Source organism: Papio anubis, chromosome 11, assembly GCF_008728515.1.
Source record: "Papio anubis isolate 15944 chromosome 11, Panubis1.0, whole genome shotgun sequence".
Classification (NCBI taxonomy): Eukaryota; Metazoa; Chordata; class Mammalia; order Primates; family Cercopithecidae; genus Papio; species Papio anubis.
Window position 1 is genome coordinate 29,109,618 of NC_044986.1, and position 18,182 is coordinate 29,127,799.

The 18,182-nt window shown below is 43.2% G+C and overlaps 1 protein-coding gene and 1 long non-coding RNA gene across 3 annotated transcripts in view; one reads left to right on the forward strand and one right to left on the reverse strand.

Annotated features, from left to right (window-relative positions):
- Nucleotides 1-16,575, reverse strand: part of GSTO2 (glutathione S-transferase omega 2) — a 29,194-nt gene extending 12,619 nt beyond the window's left edge. The window contains exons 1-5 of one of the 2 annotated variants that reach the window (XM_009215319.3): nucleotides 16,482-16,575; nucleotides 11,143-11,407; nucleotides 10,757-10,865; nucleotides 7,953-8,175; nucleotides 6,541-6,642 (exon numbers count right to left, since the gene is read on the reverse strand). In XM_009215319.3, the coding sequence (XP_009213583.1) occupies nucleotides 6,541-6,642; nucleotides 7,953-8,175; nucleotides 10,757-10,865; nucleotides 11,143-11,176 (468 nt within the window). In that variant the 5' untranslated portion in view covers nucleotides 11,177-11,407; nucleotides 16,482-16,575. The remainder of the gene's footprint in view (nucleotides 1-6,540; nucleotides 6,643-7,952; nucleotides 8,176-10,756; nucleotides 10,866-11,142; nucleotides 11,408-16,481) is intronic. The other variant, XM_017944307.1, reaches the window with a different exon arrangement.
- Nucleotides 1-17,355, forward strand: part of LOC103887706 — a 31,529-nt gene extending 14,174 nt beyond the window's left edge. Inside the window, exon 2 of the long non-coding RNA XR_651928.3 lies at nucleotides 16,467-17,355. This is a non-coding gene — a long non-coding RNA (uncharacterized LOC103887706). The remainder of the gene's footprint in view (nucleotides 1-16,466) is intronic.
- Nucleotides 17,356-18,182: the final 827 nt, after the last annotated feature.

The window sequence follows — 18,182 nt, forward strand, 5'->3', positions numbered from 1 at the left end:
GAAAATTGTTTTCAGTGATGAATTAACCAGGTATAAACTTTTTTGCCTTCCTTTCCTGGTGCTATCGAAGGAGAAACAATTAAACAATATATGAATAATTTTGCCACTGGAAATTAATAAAAATTAAGAAAGAGCAAAAACAAAACTAAACCAAGACAATATAATCTAACTTGAATAAATGTCTTTTTTGATGAGAAGAAAGGACAGACTAAAAATTAAGATTACCAAGTGCAGTGACTCATGCCTGTGATCAAAGCCCTTTGGGAGGCTGAAGTGGGAGGATCACTTGAGCCTAGGAGTTCAAGACCAGCCTGAGCCACACAGTGAGACCTCGTCTCCACAAAAAATTAAAACAAACAAAAACAAAAACAAAACAGTTGGGCATGGTGGCCTGAACCTGTGATCCCAGCTACTCGGGAGGTTGAGGTGAGAGAATCACTTGAGCCCAGGAGGTTGAGGCTGCAGTGAGCCGTGATTGTGCCACTGCACTCCAGCCTGGGTGACAGAGTGAGACCCTGACTCAAAAAAATAATTATAACAATAATTAAGATAATGGAGGCTGGCTCGGTGGCTTGAGCCTGTAATCCCAGCTACTCGGGAGGCTGAGGTGGAAGTATTGCTTGAGCCCAGGAGCTCAAGACGACAGTGAGCCATGACTGTGCCACTGCACTCCAACCTGGGCAACAGAGAGAGACCCCCATCTCTAAAAGAGGAAAAGAAAATAAAGTAATTAAAAAATTAAGATTATGGGTGACATTTAGAATCAATAAAGTACTTAACTACAGAAACTCCTGGGTGATACACACATAATTTATGCAAATTCCGCCTCATGCAAACTGCTACACATAAGGCATGCAATCAAATTTGGCAATGCGGGAAACTCTGCATGGAAATGCAAAGTGAAGCACCCCAAGGCAGGTGGTTGGATGACAAGAAGCAAAATCATAAAGTGCCCTGTGGCCACCGGCAGACAAAGGCTTCAGTTGCTGGGCCAGGTCTCATCCCTCAGTGCTATTTCAGCATTATTTATGTTGTCCTCTCCCTGCTCTCCTTTATGGAGCTCTGATGATGATGAAGAAAGGACTAAGCAATAGTCAGCGTGCAGAACCAATTAATAAGCCACGAACACTTTCTAGATTTAAAGCAAAACTCCAAAGCCTCAAGGAAACATGACCAAATCCTACTTTTCACAGCACTTGAACTTGATTTGACTATTTCCATAATGAAAATATTTTTGGAAGGCACAGATGAAAAGTGACACCAAGAGGTCCTGCCACATTCAAATCCACAAAGATCAAATGAAGCCTGGCTCAAGTCCCATTCAGAAATGGGAAAGTGAATACCTGAAAAAGAATACAACTAAAAAATGTGTGCTGCTTAGATTAATGATTCAGTAAAGGCTAGAAAATCTGCGTGAAGACATAAAGTACAGCAAGACAAGTGTCGTAGTTTTAAAACTCATGCCAACGTTCAGAACAGGAAAGCCAGTGAGCACGCTGCTAGTTTGATAATAAAAGTGGCAGTAATATATCTCAAAGAATTATAAAAGATAACAGAGAAAAATGCGGTTATATAACAAGCATAATAAATATTTGATTTTGATGGAACTTAATTTTTTTTTTTTTGAGACAGAGTCTCACTCTGTCACCCAGGCTGGAGTGCAGTGGCATGATCAAAGCTCACAGCAGCCTTGACCTCCTGGACTCAAGTGATCCTCCGACCTCAGCCTCCCAAGTAGCAGGGACCACAGGTGTGCATCACCACATCCAGCTAATTTTTGTATTTTTTGTAGAGACGAAGTTTTGCCATGTTGTCAAGTCTTGTCTCGGACTCCTGGGCTCAAATGATCTGCCCGCTTAGGCCTCCCAAAGTGCTGGGATTACAGACATGAGCCACTGAACCCACCTGAAACCAGATTTTAAAAACAAACAAACGAACGAACAAAAAACAAGCAAAAAAAAACAAACAAACAAACAAAAAAACTTCGAAAGTTAGACAAGGCAGTTATTTCAAAAGAAGAAAGTGTCAGAGTTTAAGGCCACAAAAGGTGAACTGGCCTTTTGTTTGAGGATAACATAGCAGAAGATTATACATGAAATCTTGGCTTGCTTATCACTCAGAAAGACAATGAGTATTTAAAATATTTTTAGCTCACAAAAAATCCTGACTTTGCAAAATCATGTGAAAGAGTTGCATAAATCAGGGGATCATCTCCATTAAAATTATTCTGACAAATTTCAATTTCACTAGACTCTCCTAGAATAAATATATTGGCATTTAAAGGAACAGATCACATAATTCAAGTTCATTGGTCATGTTTTCAGATTTCAATATTTCCTACATTGTAGTTATAATTCTTTGTTTGTTTGTTTGTTTTCGAGACAGGGTCTTGCTGTGTCACCCAGGCTGGAGTGCAGTGGCATGATCATAGCTCACTGCAAGCTCAAACTCCTGGGTTCAAGAGATGCTCCCGCCTCAGCCTCTAGAGAAGCTGGGACTACAGACACACGCCACCATGACTAGTTAATTTTTTTATTTTTAGTAAAGACATGGTCTCACTGTGTTGCCCAGGCTGGTCTTGAACTCCTGGCCTCGAGTGATCCTCCCTCCTTGGCCTCCCAAAGTGCCTGGATTACGAGTGTGAGCCACCATGCCCAGCCATAGTTACAATTATTGCTAACAGTCTATGGGACAAAACCACATTCAAACCTGTTAGAACAATGTGGAATACCCGGTGTTCCTTAAATAGCATCAGTGAAAGCTACCTACACCAAGGCTGGTTAGTGAAAGCTACCTATACAGAGGCTGGTTAACAATGGTGTTTCTGGGGCTCAGTTATTGAATATAAAGTGAAATTTCTTATTCAATGACATGCTGGAGCTGCCCACATCTTTTGCCAGCTCTTGAGTTTAGAGATAGCACATTGGTAGCTCAAAATTAGCCTTGGCGGAAGTATTTACACCACCCAAATCAGCAAATGCTATAAATCAGTGCTTTTTCTTTTTCTTTCTCTTTTAAGAGAAAATTGATTGTTAAACATTTATCACCACACCGCTGATGACATTCCTAAACTCTCTGGTTAAAGCTCCTAGCCCATAAAACCATTCCAAAGGTCCAGTAGAGACCATACGTTGCTCTTCTAAGCTCTGCCCACATATGAATATCCCATCAACACCTCAAATTTGACAAAATGTGTCCTCCCTCAAACTCTTAGTGAAAAGCATCACATTTACCAGCCACAAACTTGGAAACCATCCTCGGTAACTCCTACTCCTTCCTCAGATTTCATCTCATCTTAGTCTCTCAAAATCTCTCTAATTAAACCTCCCTCTCCAACCCTCTTTAGTGGGGCCCTCTTTGTCCCTTCCCAGTCCTTGCTCTTGGCCACTCTAATCCATCCTCTATACTCTTGCTGGGCTGAACATCTTCTTCTTTTTTTTTTTTTTTTTGAGATAGGGTTTCACTGTGTTGTCCAGGCTGGAGTCCGGTGGTGAAATTATAGCTCACTGTAGCTTCAACCTCCTAGGCTCCGGTGATCCTCTCACCTCAGCCTCCCAAGTACATAGCACTACAGGGATAAGCCACCATGCCAAGCTAACATTTTGTATTTTTAAAGAGATAGAGTTTCGCCACATTGACCAGCGTGGTCTCAAACTTCTGGGCTCAAGTGATCCTCCCACCTTGGCTTCTCAAAGTGCTGGGATTATGGGCTTGAGCCACTGTGCTCAGCTGAGCTGAATACTTTTTCTTTTCTGTCTTCCTTTTTTTTTTTTTTTTTGAAACAGAGTCTCACTCTGTTGCCCAGGCTGGAGTGCAGTGGCGCAGTCCTGGCTCACGGCAACCTCCCCATCCTGGGTGCAAGTGATGGGCTAAATACTCTTAAAAGCATGAAGGAGCATACCACTCTCCTGCTTGACAGGCTTCAATTACTCACCATCAACTCTGAAATAAAGTACAAATCCCCAGGCACAGTGGAAAAGGCCTTTCAGCGTCTGACTCTGGTCCACCCTCCACATTCGCCTCTTATCAATCACTCCCTCGCTGGCAACCCCTCACTGGTTACTGTTTGCCAAACACACCAGGCTCTCGCCCTTGTGCCTCTAATTCATCCTAAGAGTCAACAGAGGCATTATCTACCCCCACAGACCAGCCTTCTCGTATGCATGTCTCCAGCCTAGCACTCAACACACCCAGGTTTTAAATGGGCTTAACAGCCTATCTCCCCATCCAGGCTTTGAGCCCCTTGAAGGTCTTTAATATTTTTTATTCCTAGTACATAGTTCTGAGCCTTTACAAAGAGGCCACTCCAATTTGCAAAACAGGACTAGTACCATTTGTAACTGAGAAGGTTGTTGGCAAGATTCAATGAGATGATGTATGCAAAGTATCTGCAGCATGATTCATGGCACAAAATACTGGTTCACTTGCCCTGGGAAAGACCCCCAACTGAAGAACTGTATCTCCATCATAACCCTATACTTTCATCTAGCAATCTATAATTTTAAAAGTTCACCCATCATCCAAATGGAGGTAGGAGGGAAACGGATGAAAATGTTTCAATTACTGTATCTTTGAATTCAAAGGGTTTTTTTCCCCCAGCTCCTTTCCCTGGTCCAGTATTTGTTTATCTGTGAGAAGGTAACCAGGCATGATGGGGTCCATTCAGCTGATCTTTGAAATAAAGACTATAAATTCTCTAGTCACAAGATTTTTTGAACTTCTTTTTTAAAGCAGCAGTTCTCCTTTCTCCCCAAATGCCGTCTTCTTAGACTTGAGGTTGAACATGGTGGTTAAAGGCAGTGCTGACCTGAGTGAAGCAGTGTCTGGAACCATCTACCAGGCCTCCACTCGCTGGGAAGTTGAGTGGAGAACCCACTGCAGAACCCAGAGGCTCTGAGGAACGCACATTTCAAAATAATCCCTCATTTTGCACACCAGAAAACCAAGGCCCAGAGAGGTACAGAACATTGCCCAAGGTTCTGGAATTTAGTAAAGCCAAGCCTAAGATCCAAGACTCTTTCCACCACATCATACGGCCTCCTTGGGGTCAAGGCCACAGTTGGTGACCTCAGGACAAAAGACTGACATTTCCTACACACGACCATTCGTCATCCATAACTTAACTGTACAAATCTGAGATAGGCAACTGGAAATATCAATACATTTAATCTGTTTCCACTTGATAAAGGTCAAATAGAAGAGTATTAATAACCAGTCTTCCCTTAAGGGGAAAAAAATCGTATTCTCTGGCTGCCAGTAGAGGAACCACCCACCCATAAGGTGAATTTATTAGTTTCTGGAACAAAAGAAACAATGGGAGTAAAAGAACTGCCTTCCAGATTATTCTAGAAGTATGGGATAAGTAGTTCCATTACTGCCGGGTTAATGAAGGATCTACTGGCAAAGAGTGCTCCTGCCACTGCACCCATTTTCCCCTTCTTCCTTAATTACAGATCCCTGATTTTATTCAGGGTAACCCAGCTAAAAGACTATATTTCCCAGCTTTCCCTAAGATAGTCATGACCCTGCAGCTAAGTTCTGGCCAATGAAATGTAAATAGCCATTGGGTAGAATTTCTGGTAGGATTTAAAGCCCTTAAAAGGGGCATGGCCATTTGCCATTTTTTTCTTTATATTCTGCTTTTCAGAGCCTGGAACTTGGATGTGATGGCTGCAGTGACAGCAGCTATTTTGTTATTTTGAGGATGATAGCCTTGTACTAAGTTGCGCTAAGGATGACAGAGCCCATAAAGAGATAGAGCTTCAGTTCCTGATAATGTCATAAAGAAGCCATCAAAATAGGCCTGAATTGCCTAGCTGTGGCTTTTTTTTTTTTTTTTTTTTTTGAGTCAGTCTTACTTACTCTGTCACCCAGGCTAGAGTGCAGTGGTGCAATCATGGCTGACTGCAGCCTTGACCTCCCAGACTCAAGCTATCCTCCTGCCTCAGCCTCCTAAGTAGCTGGGACTACAGCTATGCATTGTTATGCCTGGTTAATTTTTAAAATTATTTTTGTAGAGTAGGGGTCTTGCTATGTTGCCTAGGCTGGTCTTAAACTCCTGGGGCTCAAGTGATCCTCCCGCTTCAGCCTCCCCAAGTGCTGGGATCACAGGTGCAAGCCACCGTATATGTGACAATAAGCCGTTATAATATGTGAGAGAATGTTACATGAGACAGTAAACCCTTACAACATGAATTTACAGTAGTTAGACTCCAGCAGCCAAACACAATCCCTAACCTTTACAGACCTTGACCTCATTGGCAGAAGCTACAGAAGCCATGCAGAGATACTCAGGAAGATGGGGTGACTCTGGGAAAGGAAGTAATTCATGGCATGTCCTCCCCAACTCCTCATCAGATTTTCCAGAATAATTCCAGAGCACGTTAGAGGAGGGCAAACATGTAATCAGATGATCAGAAGTCTGACTTATCAAAGGCACAAAGAATAAGCCTGTGAAGGCCGGTGTCAGAGTGACCAGGTTAGCAACCCTGCCTGGCTTCCTCCATTGTAGCTGACCAGGAGAGGGACCCCTTTTTGTACCTCTTCCAGGTTGCAGAATTCCTGACGCAGGGCTGCCTTCAGATCAGTGCATTCTCTCCCACATCTCAATGCTACCAGGCACTCCTTGGTCAAATGTGGGACCTAATCAGAGGACACAGGTTCTCAGTGGAGAAGTCTGCAGAAACTTCCAGTTCCTGCTCTGCTTGAAAAGGCAGCAAAGCTTTATAACTCCAGCCTAACAGGGCAACACCCACATCCAACCCCCAGCTCCCTGTGAGGGGCACTAGGTTATGTCTGTGGTTCCAGGATAATGTCATATCCCGGACATATCCCAGATTCCTAATGAGAAGTAGGAATCTGCTTCTCACAGCACTCTGGGAAAACAGGGTGCTTTAGGAGGCTTTCTCCAGTGCTCCTTACTTGATCAGCTGCTTCCATGCTATACATTCTTAGGTGGGACACTCAACCTCTCTAAGCCTCAGTGTTCCCATCTGAAAAATGGATACAATAGCAGTACCCACTTCAAAGGGCAGTTGGATTAAATGAGTTAGCTCCTACAAAGTAATTAGGACAGTGCCTGGCACATCATAAGTGCTTGATATATGTCAGCTGTTAATCTCACTGAAGTTTTTTAAAAATTCCTTTTCAAAGACATCATCTTAAAGTTTCTCCATTCTTTTTTCTTTCATTATCAAATCTGCCACCATTTATCTATTCTTCACATTTCCTGGGCAGCAGGCACTCTTATGCCTCTAAAGAGCATCACTGGCCAGGCACAGTGGCTCATGTCTGTAATCCTAGCACTTTGGGAGGCCGAGGCAGGCAGATTACTCGAGGTCAGGAGTTCAAGACTAGCCTGGCCAATATGGTGAAACCCCATCTCTACTAAAAATACAAAAATTAGCTGGGTGTGGTGGCATGCGCCTGTAATCCCAGCTACTCAGGAGGCTAAGGCAGCAGAATTGCTTGAACCCAGGAGGCAAAGGTGGCAGCGAGCCAAGATCATGCCACTGCATTCTAGCCTGGGTGACAGAGAGAGCGAGACCCTGTCTCAAAAAAAAAAAAAAAAAAAAAAAAGAAGAGCATCACCTTCTATGCGTAATCGTCACACTCCATTACTTTTTACCTGAAGTCGGGGAAATTGTCCCTTTAAGGATCACCAGTTTTCAGTTCTTTCAATATTCCTGCTTCAAGTCACATGGTCATTGCCATGTCATAACCATACCTCCTGAGCCTGCCGGTTGAAATGGAGAAGCACCTAGCAGTTAAGCCTTTAACTTTAATATCAGTGGCCATGCTCTACCCTAATTCCATGCTAGCTAATCTCCTGAGGATCACATGGTATCAAAACAAATCAGTTTCACCAATGATTTGGCTTTAAAATGGGTTGAGGTTTGGGAAAGACATGCAAAGTAAAATAGAGTGTGAGTGGCTTTTTAAATTGAATATACCTTACAAAATAGCTCCAACAACATCTTTTGGCGAGCTCGTTCATATGGGTCGTGTGGAAATAGCTTCCTTCCTGGATAAGCATCATCCAGGTACTCACAAGCGATCACAGATTCATAGATCAGTTGACATTGGCTGGTCTCCAGGACAGGAATGTGGCCAAAAGGGTGCTTTGTATAGTACCATTCAGGCTTGTTTCTCAGGTTAATGTTGACAACTTCATGTCTTAAAAAGCAAAAGGAAAACAAAAATGAGAGGCATCTGCAGGCAGGCACTCTTCTTGAAAGCAGAAGCAATCAGTTTAAAAGTTAAAATTTGCTATTAGTTTTCTAAGGTTTAAGTTTTGTATAAAATATATAACATCATCATCTTCCTTCCGGCAGTGAGATGTGTTGGATGTTTTCTATGCCTTATCTCAGTTGTTCCTCATAATTCCCCATGAAGTAAGCTCACCTCATAGGAAAGAAGGCTCAAGGAGGTTGAATCTCACACACAATGCCACCCACTAAGAAGTAGTAGAGCCAGCCGGGCACGGGGCCTCATGCCTGTAATCCCAGCACTTTGGGAGACTGGGGCAGGCAGATCATCTGAGGTCAGGAGTTCAAGACCAGCCTGGCCAACATGGCGAAACCCCATCTCTTCTAAAAAATACAAAAAGTTAGCCGGGCGTGGTGGCAGGTGCCTGTAACCCCAGCTACTCGGGAGACTGAGGCAGGAGAATCACTTGAACCTGGGAGGTGGAGGTTGCAGTGAGCTGAGATCACACCCCTGCACTCCAGCCTGGGCAAGAGAGACTCCATCTCAAAAAAAAAAAAAAAAAAAAAAAAAGAAGTAGTGGAGCCAAGATCACAGCCAGACAGACAGACTCAAGAGTTCACACACTTAACCATGGCATGAGAGAATTTAGTACGTTTTACAGCTTGAATATCAGAATACAAATCTGATATTAACAGGTCACAACAGAATATGGTAAATGTTAACAATTAAGAGCATGAGTTTTGGCATCAGACTGAACAGTCTAGCTTGGGACCTTAACCAAATTCCTAACCTCTCTGTGCTCAGTGTCCTTAATTATAAAATGGGGCTAAGAATTACACCCATCTCTTGGTACTGTGGTGATCAGGTAAGTGAATATGTGTAAAGTGTTTAGGACCGTGCCTGGCACGTAAGCATGCAATAACTTTTTAATTCTTCTTCTAATTATTAGATGTTCAAATAATACTATTATTTAATGTTCACATAATAATACAATTATTATTTAGATAACTATAAAGTTGCCAGAAGCATGAACATATGTCTAAAAAGATGAAAGGAAACAAATGGGAACATTCGTTGCTTAGTCTAGGAGATTGTCTTAAAACCTACAGCAGAGGCTGGATGAGGTGCCTCACGCCTGTCATCTCAGCACTTTGGTAGGCCAGGATGGGAAGATTGCTTGAGCCCAAGAGTTCGCGACCAGCATAGGCCACATAGAAAGACCTAAAAAACCTAAAGCAGTGAGTCTCAACTAGAGGTGATTTTTGGCCTCCTTCCCAAGGGACATATCACAATGTCTGCAGACATTGTTTTGCTGTCACAACTGAAGATAGAGGATAGGGAAGGGGGACTCTACTGTCATGGGTAGAGACCACTGAATGGGTAGAGACCACGGATACTGCTAAACATCCAGCGATGGATAGGACAGCTCCTATCCCACCTCTCCAACAAAGAATTATCTGGTCCAAATTGTCAACAGTGCCAAGGTTGAGAAACCCTGCCCTAAGAAAATACATCAGCTCCTAGGCTGATAATTTATCACCAAATGGGCAAACATCCTGTTGTTGTTATTTTCCTCAAAAAACAGGTAACCTTAAGGTCAACTTAATTTGAGCAAAAGGGAAGAATCTGGAAATATAGGCCCTATATACTCAACAAGGTGGATTTACATAATTTTATTTAAAATATCTCTATATTAGTCTTTGTATCTCTCTGACATGAGTCTGAAACTCTGAAGTCACCCCCTTGTGATGGACTCTCCGAGACAAGAGTCAGGAACCTGGAGCGACACATTCTCAACACTCTAGCTTGGAGGCCAGCTGTATTATGCAGTCCACATCCCAGCAAAGCTGCTCTGCCCTCCAGATCCAGACCTGTAGGAGCTGGTCTTGCAAACTTCCTTCTGGAAGAATCTATACCCATTTCTCAAGTTTTCAAGGTGTCTTGAAAACTTCCAGACACCTCTTGATAGCAATTCCTTTTATTTCATTGTTTGGAAAGATTTGTTCATTCATTTAACAGATACTTTTTGAGCACCCACTATGTGACAGGCTGTCTCCTAGCTCATGAATAAAAGAGACAGAGTTCCTACCCTGGAGAACTCACATGGGTGAAGGGGACTGGGGAGGGGAGATGGATGAACAAATAAGAAAATGCTGGACGCAGTAAGTTCAATAACGAAAGGAAACAGAGGTGACCTAAGATGCCTGGGGTGTGGTGGGGGAACTACCTCTGTGGAGCAGTCAGGAGAGGCCTCAGTAGCCTTGGCTGCGCCCTTAAACATTCTGGGAGGGAACCAATTCACCAGCCCCCTCATTCAGATTCCTCTGCGCTGGCCTAGAAGTTACAGGACTCGGAAAAGGGCTCCGCATTTCAGTAGGGCCCGCTAAAAAAATGCCCGCCCTTTGCTAATTACTTGTTGACTTTGCCTCCGGAAAAAAAGGACAGGGAGCCCCTTCTAAAATCTGAGCAGATGCCCCAGATGCTAAACATTCCCGGGCTCCTGTGAGGCACTGGGTTTGCTCGGGGGCTCTGGGTTTCCGCTTCTCACCTGATGTCTTTGGCCTTGAGGACGAGGCGGGTCCTGTGAGAATAGGGGCAGAACCTCATGCTGTAGATGCGGATCAGCCCCTCCGGGACTGGCCCTGGGGGCTGGCTTCCTGCAGAGCAGCGATGGAGGGGGACAGGGAAAGGAGAGGCTTAGTCAGCCCAGTGAGGAGGGAGCTCGCTCACTTGCCCGGATCCCAGGATGGCTGTGGGAGCTCCAACTCCCAAGTCCCAGAGAGGACAGTGCTGCACGTGGCTTTTCTTCAGGAGAGCCCTCCAAGTCCCTTCCTGCCCCGCTGGTCTGCAGGCCAAGGCCAGGCAGTTCCACCGAAGCCATCATTTTCTGTCACGCGGCGCCCCCAGCTCGCGGACCCCATGGAGAGCACTCACCTTTCCCCAGGGTCCTGGTCGCATCCTCAGACATGGTCTCCAGCTGTTTGCGCAGCTCCCGGAGCTCACGGTCGCCGCCCTGTGGCTCCCCACCGCTGCCGCAGGGTCCAGAAGCAGCTGCGCTCTGGAGCGCACCTCTTGCCCCAGATTTAATTTTCGAACTACTGGGCTCCGGCGGGGCACAGGGAAAGCGATCTGGAGCAGGAGCTAGGATAATTTAACCTGGAGAGACATCGCCCCAGATTTGGAAGCCGGAGAGTAGGAGCTGGCAAAAAACAAAACAAGACAAAATAACACCTGAAAAGCTCCCTCTTGCTCTGAACATGTGCTTAAAGCTTTGGAGGGGCCTCCTCTATATCAAGCATTCCTCAAGAATGGGCATTTAAACTCCAACATGGATTTCAAAGGAGTTTAATCAAAATCGACTAGGGTAACGCTGACTTTTTCTTTTCCATTCTGAATCTCTTGCATCACTAAGACAATTGGCCACACCTCTGTAAGTACAGCTTTAAAAAATAATAAGGCCAAACATTCTCGTGATACAGCAACTAGGAAATAAAAAAGTTATTGGTGTTGAAATCTCACATACGCTGGCGAGTCAGTGCCCGCTAGACACCTAGACACCTTTGGTGTCTAGACAGCTCACATTTTGCACCCTAGACACCTCAGTTGCCTCATCCCAGTCCTGTCCCTACTTGTGAGGTTTTACCCAAGCTCTGAAAAACCAGCAATGAATAAAATTAAGATACCTGGAGGCAAAGAACAATTTGTGAGCTCCCCCACTTCCCCGGCATAAATTTTTGAGAACACTCTTACTAGATGCTAAGGATACATTGCATCAGCCCAGCCATAGGGGCCACTTGCACAGCTTTTCTGTTTATGTGAGATAATGGAGGTGGCTTTGGCTCTGATGCTGATAAGCTGAGATCTTGAATTTCAGCAGGTAAAAAAATAATTCCTTAAATTTTCCAGAATTGGGCTGCTGTGGGAATTGCTTGTAAATTCATTTGGTGGCAAATGACCTTCAGGTCATGAAGGAAAGAAAAATATTTTCTGTGTCTCACTCATACTGACTAAATTATTTCCAAAGATTACCTTGATTCCTACAATTGCTCTGTCAGGCAACTCATATTATTCCTACTTTTCAAAACAGAAAACAGCTTCAGAGAAATGAAATTATTTGCCCAAAGTAACCAGCTAGTAGGGTTGAAGAACTTAAAAAGTCCAAAGCTTGACTCGTTGTCTTGACCTTTAAAACTGGTAACAGTGCTGGGAAGAAAGGATTTGAAGTCCAGGAAAAGATATAGCATATAATGGCTACTCAACAAATAATAGTTGAATCTAAATATCTTTTATTAAAATGATGGAGCCTAATTATGTAGCTTATAAACGGGTACTGTTAGGCCTTTGGAGTTCCAGTCTATCCAGAACTTCTTGGTTAATAATAGTGTTAACATTTTTTGCTAGTGAATAAGAATCTTTGCAAATCTTCAGAATAGTGACTCAACTACATTTTTTGCTGTCATTCAATGATTTCATGTGACATAAGCTTAGATAATAATATGGAAAGTATTAACATTTTACAAGAATTAGGGAATGGCAAAAATGTTTGAATAAATATTCTCTGAAAATAAAAAGCATATATGTCAGCAAGAAATCTGGTGTTGGAGAAGACATATTGGTTCCTGGCTTGCTAAGCTGACTTTTCATTTAGGAAGACAGAGAAAGTAATAGAGTAACTTCTATTACTTTGGAGCTAATTCTGATCAAGAAGGACAAACTGGATGGTAAAATAGAAGCAAGAAACATAACCATGTCATGTTAGAGCTCCTGATAGATAAGATGACTTCTGGGCATACACATGTATCCCTCATGTAAACAAAGCAGATTTCAAGACAGTTGAGAAAAATATATCCATAGCCTAAAAAAGGCCATAAGAGGAATGCAAAATCTCAAAATCAAAATAAATTTTACTAATAACTATTTGGTGCTTCATGTGTATTGACCCAGTTAATTCTTAAAATAGTCCCATAACTGGGCCAGGTGCAGTGGCTCATGCCTGTAATCCCAGCACTTTGGGAGGCCAAAGCGGGCGGATCACGAGGTCAGGCGATTGAGACCATTCTGTTTAATACGGTGAAACCCCGTCTCTACTGAAAATACAAAAATTAGCCAGGTGCGATGGCGGGCACCTGTAGTCCCAGCTACTCGGAGGCTGAGGCGGGAGAATGGCGTGAACCCGGGAGGTGGAGCTTGCAGTGAGCCGAGATCGCGCCACTGCACTCCAGCCTGGGCGACAGAGCGAGACTCCGTCAAAAAAAAAAAAAAAAAAAAAAAAATTGTCCCATTACTGTTCTATTTTGATTCACTTTAAAAGATGAGTAAACTGAGATTAGCACAGTTAAACACTTCTCAACTAGTAAGTGGAAGAGGGAAGACTAGGAACCCTGGAAGTTTGACTCCAGCGGCAACAATCTCAACCAGTATCTTAGTCTTTGTCAGATGCAATGAACTGAATGGTTGGCAAATGTTTTTACAAATATTAAATATTTTAGGCTTTTCAGGCCATCTGATCTCAACTATTCAGTTCTACACTTGTAGTGTAAAAACAGCCATCGAAGATAAACAACCAAATGGGTGTGGCTGTATTTATGGACACACGCATTTGAACTTCATATATATATTTTAATAGCCTTTATTTTAAAAGTTTTAGATTCACAGCAAAATTGAGCAGAAAATACAGAGATTTCCCATATATGCTGTGCCCCCGCACATTCAGTCTCTCCCACTATCAATATTCCAATCAGAGAGGTATATTTATTATAATCAATGAGCCCACATTGACATATTACCACCCAACATCCATAATTAATATATTAGGGCTCACTCTCAGTGGATTTCATATAATTTTCACATATCACATTGTGACTGGTTTTTTTACTCAACCCTTTAAAAATGTAAAAAATCATTCTTAGATATTGAGCTATACAAAAACCAACAATTGGTTGGATTTAACCCAATGGCCTTAGTTTGCCCATCCATGGTCTCTGAACAATGGCCAAACTGGGAATTCCATTTGTAAATTAAAAGGTTCCTAGATCCACCTTTCTACTTTGCCAGATGAGGATGATTTTCCAAGTTTTGTTTCTTCATTCCCACCTTTTAAAAGAAACTAACTCTGAGAGTTGGGAAATGTTTATGAAAAGTATATCTGGATGTGGGAAATCAAGTTCTGAAATGCCAAGTTAATTTGGTAGAGTCAGAAGACAGGGATGGAAGCTGTTCTCCTCTAAAGGGAAGCAATCTAGTGTCAAGGTTCTCAGAATAGGCCCTGGAGCCCAATGGGCTGACTTTTTGAGACCCAGCTTTGGCACTTAAGCAAGCTATCTAACCTTTTTGACTTTCACTTTCCTCATCTGCAAAATGAGAACGCCAATAATACCTACTTTTTGAGTTGTTGTATCGAATCAAATAGTCCAGGGCATCATCAGTATAGTAAGAGCTCAGTATACATCAAAGTTAATGACAAATGCTAGTGAGTAAGAACATATTTTTTATAACAGAGTGCATTCCAATTTTGTATCCATAAAGATGAAGCACATCGTGATTCGGCTTTGCCGAGCATATTAGAATTCAAGTTCAACTCACAATACTTATTTCACCAGTTACCAGTTTAATGCCAATTGAATGGGTTGAATGCTGCAGACTCCATTTCAGTAATGTGGTTTTTAATCTTACCTCTGAACACTATACTTTCCCTAGAAAGATTTTAACCTCAAGCTTATCCCTACTTTCTTTTGAATACCCAGCAGGTACTTAAATTTGAAATCCTCTTTGCAAACTTTCCTTCTATGTTATTTCGTGTTTACACCTTTATTATACTGACCCACTCAATCATGAAACAAATTGTAACTAGACCATATTAAACCTACTTCAAATCCATTTTCAGCCACCTGAAATATAATAGGATCTGTTTTCAAAATGTTTGGATCTTTGGTCATGGGTGATTAATGACTTAAGCCTTCTAGGAAAATAATGCCACCAAAGAAATAACTTATACTCTATTTACATGCATTTGTTTTGAGAAGAGGAACTGTGGTTTGCATTTGGCAACTTTTCAAAATTTTTTGTCATGCCATCTCTTGATAGTTGCAGAAACTGGAGTACATTCCTCTTAGTATGTTAGAAGCCTAATTTACATGAAAGATTATATTACTGGGTGTTCCCTCATTGTCCAATAAGTTCAAAAAGTGAGATCAGTTAGGTAAAAAGTTCTGTTCTCAAATGTGCCTATATTCAGGAAATTTTTCCATATTCCCTATAGGGAAATCAGAGTCAAATGAGGCTATCTTTTTAAGTACTTGATGCTGCTTCCCTATCCCTATCTCTCTACAACTTGGGGAATCAAAGAAAAAAAAAACTTTTTAAATAAATATTTGGTATAATAACATCTGAATAAGTAAAGGCAAATTGTCAAGATCCTGAAATCAGTAAAAGTCAAATAATTTGTAAAATCAAAACCATTTAGTTTAGAAAAGGAACATTAACTCCTGTTAAATCCCAGGAATAATGGTGTGGTCAAAAAGGTAGATACTATCCTCTCTTGAGAGCTGTTGGATAAAAACAGACAGGAAAAATAGCACACATAAATTCATCTCAAGAATGGTCTTACTGTAAGAGTTCAGGCTAGGTTCGAATCTCTTCTACATTTATTAACTGGGTGACCTTGGGCAAATGACAACAACTTTCTGGTGTTCTTATATGTAATTTGTAGCTAATAGTACCAGTACATTATGTGGTTTGTAGAGGTTTCATTCAGAAACTGGATGAGAAACATTGAATGCTTAGCATGTGTCTGATACCTAGTATACCTAGTAGGTATTCAACATTAGCTATTATTATTTTTATGATTATTTCAGTGTAGCAGGGAAGGCTTTTCATAGTTTTCACAAAGACAGCACATTCCCAGAAACCAAATTCCCCTACCTGCCAGTGCCGTAAACACGTGGCATAAATTCGTGGTGTCCCACGCAAGGCTAAGAACTGGTTATCTGGGGTGGTCTCTGCCTGTTTCCAGCCAAATCAGAAAAATAAGAACACCTTAATTAAAGGTATGCAGTTTGAAGACCTGTTCTTTATTCTTAGGCTGCACTTTTTTGGATGTGAAATTCTTTGATGCAACAGTGGTCAAGGTTAAATAGGATTTCTCGTAAAGTGTTAGGCAAAAGTTAAAGTTGGCAAGCCTACTGTGGGCCCTGAAATTCGTGAAAACCCCAACAAACAGAATTGACCTCAAACCCCTCTTTCCTTCAAATACAACGCAGGCCGAACAGACCCACCCGGTGGCTGTGAGAGACGTCCCGCGAGGGACCTCCGGGAACGCACGAGACCGGACCAGGATTGGCGGCGGCAGCAGCAAGGAGGCGGGGCCTAGACGGGGCCTGCCCCTCGCACGTGATCCTACCCGCCAACTAGCTCCGGCGCCCGGAGCGTCAGCCAATCCTCAAAGCTTTGGAAGCGCCTGCCCTGCAGTGCGGCTGAGCCAATGGGCGGCCGCCTTACAGGCTCTTGGTGATCGGGATTCGCGGGTGCTGCCGGCTCTGGTGGCTGACGAAAGAGGAACCGGTAGTGATTGGCTGTGGGACCCGGCACCCGGCTCCGCACCGGCGAGGAAATCCGCCGGAAACCACTAGGGCTAAGCTTGCTGGGGTAGGCGCGCAGCCGCAGAGGTGGTCCGCTGCTGGCAGCCGGGGCGCTGGTGGCCGCTGAAGGTGGGCGGCAGGAGGCCTTTGTGAAGTCAGGCGGCTCCAGGTCGTCCTCCGGGTGCGGTCCCTACACCACCTGCGTCACCTGGCGCGAGGGGCTCATTTCAGATATAGACTTCGCGGCCCACCCCAGCCTGCTGAATCGGAAATGCTGCGTTGAGCCATAGGTGATTATTATGCACCCTTAAATTTAAGAATTAGTCATTCGGAGGTTTCTCTCAATGGCGAACTTGAAAATAAGTTCAGGAAAGCAGACAATTGGGGCGGACCGACAGCCCTGATTCCGATGGTAAGAGCAGTGCGCTGGGTGTGATCTTTCTGCCACCACCTTAAGGCCTCACTTAAACTCCGGACCTTCGTTGCATCATCTGTAGAATGAAATGATGCTCTTCGACCTACCTTCTCATGGTGGTGATGTGATGATAAAAATTGAATAGTGAGAAACCCAGTGGGCTATGAAAATGTGTGGAAGATGGCATTACTATTTCTCAGTGGGGTTCTTATTACTTATCAACCCTATAGGCGGAATTGACTGATGCAGCCTACACAGTATTTAATTACATAAGTGGTACACCACCTATGTGCCCAGCATGGGATTTGATAGGAAGGATTTGAAGGGGTTAGAGACTGGGAGACCAGCTAGGAATCTGCCCAGCCACCCACCTTTGGGGTAATGTGCGTCTGGTCTTCAGTGCCAACAATAGAGAGAATGTGAAATTAAGTTGATGATGGAAATGAAAGAAGGAATTGAAAGCTTCTCAAGTAAGAAACCAGAAGACAAGTAACGAGAGAGCATCTCTTGAAATCACACAACAGGGTAACCGAGTGGAAATTTCCTGTGAGCAGTTATAAAGTTAGATTGTGGAGTGGCGCCACCCGTGGCTCATGCCTGTAATCCCAACACTGGGAGGCTGAGGCGCACGGATCACCTGAGGTCGGGAGTTTGAGACCATCCTGACCAACATGGAGAAACCCCGTCTCTACTAAAAATATAAAAAATTAGCCAGGTGTGGTGGTGCATGCCTGTAATCCCAGCTACTTGGGAGGCTGAGGCAGGAGAATCGCTTAAACTAAGGAGGCGGAGGTTGCGGTGAGCCGAGGTCAGGCCATTGCACTCCAGCCTGGTCAACAAGAGTGAAACTCGGTCTCAAAAAAAAAAAAAGTTTGAAGTCCAGATTTTGCTAAAGATGATAATTTGGGGCTTTTCAGCATGGACTATGGTAGAACCCTCAGAGTCGTTTTAGCATGTTGAGACAGGAAATGCATTTTCATTTC